The sequence below is a fragment of the Halyomorpha halys genome, unplaced genomic scaffold (genome assembly GCF_000696795.3).
Source record: "Halyomorpha halys isolate HHAL.00 unplaced genomic scaffold, Hhal_1.1 Scaffold91.1, whole genome shotgun sequence".
Lineage (NCBI taxonomy): Eukaryota > Metazoa > Arthropoda > Insecta > Hemiptera > Pentatomidae > Halyomorpha > Halyomorpha halys.
In genome coordinates, this window is record NW_027110755.1 from 1,439,636 (window position 1) to 1,446,083 (window position 6,448).

Genomic DNA, 6,448 nt, shown 5'->3' on the forward strand with positions numbered 1-6,448 from the left:
TGAGTTTTTTTGACTGCACCCGGACCATATTCCTTTCATAAATATTTTTTGTTTTTTAAAAGCCTGATTGTGTTTTGGCAGGTATAAGATGTATAATATTTGTAGCATTTTCAATTATGTCAACCAGTTGGAACAATGAGTTAAACCAAATTTGTTTTTTTGATAAATGTTAGTAGTTGGTACAATCTTTTGTTTTTTCTTCACCATAGGATGTAGGCTATTACGCCATTTTCCCACTCACAGCTCAATACAAGTTTACTTTTGCTGTTAGTTGGTCTGCATCCTGCTGAATATCTTCCAGACCAATACATGTCAAAAGATGGTCTCCATCCATATTTCCCATGTTGCATAGAGGACATTTCGGTGAATCTATGATGCCAATTTAATGAAGGTATTTTAGGAGCAGATCATGTCCTGTAACTAGGCGAAAACAAGCCACTCCTTCAGCTCTGCTAAGATTGCCGGGGCTTTGTTTATCCTTATGCTGTAGGCTCTCCCACTTCCTTCCTTCCGTTTGAAATTTGTGTCTAGCGCTTGTCCTATCCTTACAATAAGAAGTTATAATTGATTTTACTGTTCTGTAGGAAAGTCTGGTTCTCACCAGAACCAGAGGCTGGTTCTCTGCACAACCGAGCTTAGCTAACTTTTCAGCTTGTTCATTGCCATATATACCAACATGACCTGGTATCCACTGCAGAGCAATAATCCTTCCTCTTTTCTCTATGATAGCAGACATATTTCTGCACTTTTCTTTCATGGTTGACTCTGTGATACCTGGTGTTGATAATTTTTGTATTACGGCTTGGGAGTCGCTGAAGATTACAGTGTTGTCGTCGCTTTTAATAATGGCTTCCATTGCAAAGCGAATAGCCTGCATTCCTCTGTCATAATTGTCACATCCAGCTACAACAGGAAATGACAGTTAAAAGTTGCTTGAGTATACATGTGCTCTAGCTTCCTTGTTAATACCGAATGCAGACTCATCAGTATAAATGCGTAGCCATTGCTCTATGGGGTATAGCTCATAAATTGTTTTTAGCACAATAGCTCTAATCTTGGGTTCGGAGCAATCTTTCTTGATCTGACCTCATGCCAGTTTGAGCTGCCCATAAACTTCAGCAGAATCGTGCTTTGGCATGTATGAGATGCTTATATTCTGCCTTTCCTCAGTTGTTAGGTTATCTGATGAAACATTACCTCAGCTTTTAAAAGAAAAGTGCGATGGTACCTTAGTCGTTCATTCGCTTTACAATAAGTCAACTAGTGATCCTCTTGTCACATAAGCTTTTCATATAGAAACAGAGCAGATTTCTCTCTCCTATCCTGTAGTGGTTCGAGACTTGCTTGAATTTTCATAGCTCTGGTAGGAGTTGATTTCACCCTGCCAGTGATTATGCTTAAAACTTAATTTTGAACTTTGTATAGCTTTCCTAACACTGATTTGGAGGAGACTATTAAATTATTAGGTTGTACTTAGGCTGTGTATTTCATCAGCTTAAATTTTAATTGCCCTTTCCGAGTTGTTTTATGGATTTTTTTTAGCTAGGTCAGCTTAAAGTCCAAGTGATCCCTAAATAGCATGCTTTATCAGTCCTGGTTAGTTTTTCACCTTTAAAGTGTAGGTAAACCTTTTTTTTTTTTTTTTTGTGCTAAAGCTAAACACTTAAAACACGGTTTTTCATTGGTTAGCCATTATTTTCTTTCAGTCTGTAGCATATTCATAACTAGGTAGGTATAATATAAATTAATTAGAATCCATATTTGCATTAGTTTCATAAATTAATTAAATTTGTTTAAGGTCTAAATATTATGCTTTAACTTTGTTGCTCACTTCTACATTTGTTTCTCATCTAGGCTAATAAGATGAAGTTTGTAACATGATCAGTTTAAAATCTATTTTATTTTCTCTTTAATTGTGTTAAAAAGTATTGTAAAAACAAAACAATTTTTCCATATGTAGTAGTTGAGTTTGTTGATTCAGTTATTTACATAATTCTGGTTTCTAAAATTAATTTCACCAACAAAGTCTAGTGATTCTTTAGAAGTTTTCTGTATTTTTGGTATAGGTTTGTAGCTAGGCATGTGGTAATAGAAGATATACATCGATGACTGGAAGGTACCAACTGTCCAAGTGAATGATTCAATATTTTTGATAACAATAACTTAGCGACAATTGGTTTTTATGTCCAGAACAAAGTATTTGAAATTTAAAATTCAACATAAATCAATTTCAATTATCTCAAACTCATTATTTGTAAATTTATTTTTTGTTACCATATACTTCCAAATCTTTGAAGACAACAGTATATTATTTAAAAAAAAAAAAGTATTTTCATATTTCCATCTAGGAACTGAATGGTAGTTAATTTATTAACTATTAAATGCGTGGCATCTAAAATTGGATAGGCTAGGTTTTTCTGGCATATAATCAGATAAACAACTTGAATTATTTGATACATATCATGTAAAAAAGGGAAATAATACAAAGCTGTCTGGTTTGTCAAATAAAAGTTTTTTAAATATAAAAAATTTATCAACAATTTTTGTAAATATTTATTTTATGACATATTTATATATCATAAAATATATTTGATACAATTATAAACTAGAATTACATATTCCAAATGTAAAAATAGATTAAAAACTTTAATGATTTAAATATTTTTTAATGCTATTTTGATAACTAATAACTAATAATATAGGGGTTACTGTCCTCAAATGTGATGAAAACTCATGAATCAAATTTTACAATTTATAGTACTTAAGACACACTAGTTGTTTTTTGGATATTAGGGTGATTCTCCATTTTTCGTGTTATTTTAGTTACAAAGATTTTTAAGAATGATCAACCATCTGAACTTGAATGATTTTCTTTTTCGTTTACTATCCACTTTGAGGCCTACATTTTCTTCTCACTTTCAAGTTTTAATCATTAATTATTATCTTGTCATAAAATACATAAAGCTTGTGTTGTCACTCCCTAACCCTTTCACAAAGCTGAAACTGTGACTTTACAAGTCAATTTATTTTGTAGCAAACCTAATCAAAATGGCTGTAATCTTTTTAGATTCTTTCAAGTATTGGTATGCAACATAATATGTAGGTGGAATACACCAATCACTATAACTATAATGTACAAACACAAAACTGTAATATAAACTATATGCTATACTATAATGTAGAAAACATTATGGTCTAGTATTTCAGAATACCTTAACATATTTTCTTATCTTTGTTTTTTCCTGAGGCTTTTCTAGAGTGATGATAAATGGTTGATTTGTCACTCCCTTTCAGTAATGGTAATTCTAAGAAGGTGAAGAAGTGATCAGGATGGCCAATCTAGAGGCAAATATTTAAAGTTCTTTCAATATTCACTATAAATTTGACAAGTGGAAATTGTAGTAAAAGACACTGATATTTCTAAAATTAATACAGTAAAAACTATTAAACTTCGTTCATGTCACACATTTTTCACAAAAAAACCGAAGAATGTTATTTTCATTCTCCATCCACATTGAAATGAAACAGAAATTGGCATAACAAGTTGACAAAAAAAAAAGATTCTTGAGACAATTTGGTATTTTTCATTTTGTAAACAAAATGATTTAAAAATCATGGGAGTATAGTTTCCATTTTAATCAGTTCACTTATTTAAAAAAATATTACAACAATTTTCTGTCAGCTCTTTTACATCCTTATTAAACATATGCTGCTTCTTTATATAGTATCTTCAAAATAATATTTGTTAGTAAAACATTTGATTTGACTTTCTTTGTTGGGTTTTATAGCAATAAATGTTGATAAATAAAATTGAGAATGTTTCAAGTTTTTTTAAACAAGATGAGTTTTTTATTAGAGTTCAAAAGTATGTTTCATGTTGAAAATCGTTCATGAAAAAAATATTACAACTGATCTTTTCTAAATAAATATTTTCAACTATAATTAATAAAGGGATTAGGCACTCTATTTTGTTCTGTATGTCTTCTTTTTAGTCATGTATGTCACTCCCAAGAATAAGACTTTTTAAAAAATAAATGTTAAGTGTGTGCAAACTTCAGAATATTATCAAGGAGCAATAAAAAAAAAAAAAAAAAAAAAAATCAAATCTATCGTCTTTAATTAAAAAATAAAATGCTATTTAAATAGTACCAAATTTTGAGAATGATTCAACAAATACTTTTTTGATTTTTAGTGAGTTGATATTTTTCTACAAACTTGTAGGCTCTTGTTCTCTTCAACCTGGTTACCAATAAAAAACTTGAACGTATAATTTTATTGATGTCATTATTAAGTAGGATCACTGTTGATTATCAAACATCTTCCTATATTTTTTTTTGTTTGGTCGGTGGTTTTGGTTTTATTTACTAGTTATTCTTTACGAAGCTCACTCACTTTACACTATTGTTGATAGAACTATATTGCAAAGTTAACTCAACCCAGTTAGAACTCAACTTTATGCTATGTCTACAAAGTTATGTGGTATTTATATCACTTAAATTTATGTATATTATTCCAGCAATAGATTTAATTTTATTAATGACTTTATTAGGTGTTCAACAATTGTTGATTACCTAATAAAGTCTGTTGATCTTCTCATACAGTTTTTGTGAATATTCCATTCATTGTTGTTTTAATTATTAGATATTGTTCATAAGTTTCACTAGCTAACTTTACATTTTTTTGGTAGATATGAGGTTCCAACTGAAAACAAGTTGTATTAGGATATGGTATAAGAAGACACTGATTTTTTTTAAAAGTAATTGTCTGCACTTGAATTCTAATGATTTGATACTTTACTCTTATCTTTTTAAATATTTGTTCTCTTCAAAATGGTAACTGAAAGTTTATAATTTTATTTAAGACATTATTAAGCAGGATCATTATTGATTACCTATCGCGTTCTCATATATATTTCTTGTGCTTAGACAAAAAAATACATGTTATCAGTTATTGTTAGTGTTATGACTTCTTTTTGAGAGAACATAAATCGACCAATATACTCACTATAAATGTATGTTTTAAAGGATTTAATTATTAGATATTTTTCAGAAGTTATGGTTGCTAAAGTCTACATTTTTTTAGTTGATATAATGTTCAATTTCAGGACATGTAGAATCATTTGTGTGGAGATCTAATGTATGAAGAACCTTTTTTCTTGAGAAATTATTAACTTTTATGAAATTCTAGTGATTCATTAGTTTTTTCTAATTCTGCAGCAGACATGTAATCACACAGTAATGACAACTAATCTTAGTTCTCCTGAACTTGGTTAATACCCCTATCACAAAATTGAAAGATTTTGCCAGCCTCAATTTTACCATGAAGGAGTATTCTCTAAATTCAATAAAAATAAAAAGAATCGATACAATTAAAATTAATTCTCATACGAAATTGATAGAAAATAGCACAAAATTTGGAGAATATAAATTAAGTGAGACCTAAAATTTAAAGCCATATGAAAAGTCACAATCAATAATAATGTACCAATAATTTTTTTCAATAAATTTTAAATCTATTAATTTATACTTTCACTAACCTATGTATGGAATATATAGTAAGGGAAAGTATTAGGATCGTGAAGAACTTCAAATCTGAGTTTTCAACTGAAACCCCTTGAGTCCGAATAACAAAGTCTCACCAGCCGGTTTGTGTTTGTTTGAAAAAATTTTCTTGAGACAAAGTGCAACAAGTAAGAAATTACACAATAGTGTGAGATTCTGACTCACTAAAAAAAAAAAAACTTCCCAATTCTTCTTTAATACCCCATATAGCCACTGTCAAGGAATAATTCATAAAGCATAAGGGCTTTCCACCTATATCTTTTTTTTATATCTTATTAAGCCATTGCCAGGCCTCTTCTCACACCTCTTGTACTCTGAGCCTTCTACCAAGCTGAGCTGCATTATCTGCTATAGACCTCCAGTTTTCCGGCTTAGTCATCATAAAGGCGATTATGTTTTCCGGAACTGATTTTCTGCCCAATCTCTTGTCCAGCTCTTCCTATTCTTGAGCAAAACCTGAACAATGGAAGAAAGAATGTCCAACTGTACAGTGCGAAAAGTTGGAGCGACACGCTGAGCAGAGCAATTCTTCGATACACTCCAATAGTTTTACAGAAACATGACTGCACCTGACAGGCTTCCGCCCAGATCTGTGCTGTGTAGTGTGAAACTTCCTCAGTTTCTCTCTTGGTCCTCCAATATTTGGCATGATCTTAGCCAATTAGTTAACTTTGTGTTAGTGTTCATCAAACCGAAGTCTGGCATTAATCCGTAAATCAGAAATAGACGAGCTATAAATTATATGTACGGTTGGTGTTATGAGGTGATATCCTGCCATAATTTTTTGTCAACGAGTCTACATGTGATAGTGAAATGAATTACGAAACCTTTTTTTTTTTTTTCGAACCCTCTAAAACAGAAATAAAAATGAATTAGTAAGTGCATTA

The 6,448-nt window shown here is 30.6% G+C and overlaps 1 protein-coding gene across 1 annotated transcript; it reads right to left on the minus strand.

Annotated features, from left to right (window-relative positions):
* Positions 1–382: 382 nt before the first annotated feature.
* LOC112210336 (uncharacterized) lies at positions 383–877 on the minus strand. The gene has a single exon (XM_024359414.1). The coding sequence runs from the start codon at positions 875–877 to the stop codon at positions 383–385; it is 495 nt and encodes a 164-aa protein (XP_024215182.1).
* Positions 878–6,448: the final 5,571 nt, after the last annotated feature.

Excerpts from the sequence above, each read along its gene's own strand:
- LOC112210336 (XM_024359414.1), bottom strand. The coding sequence starts at position 877 with ATGCAGGCTATTCGCTTTGCAATGGAAGCCATTATTAAAAGCGACGAC.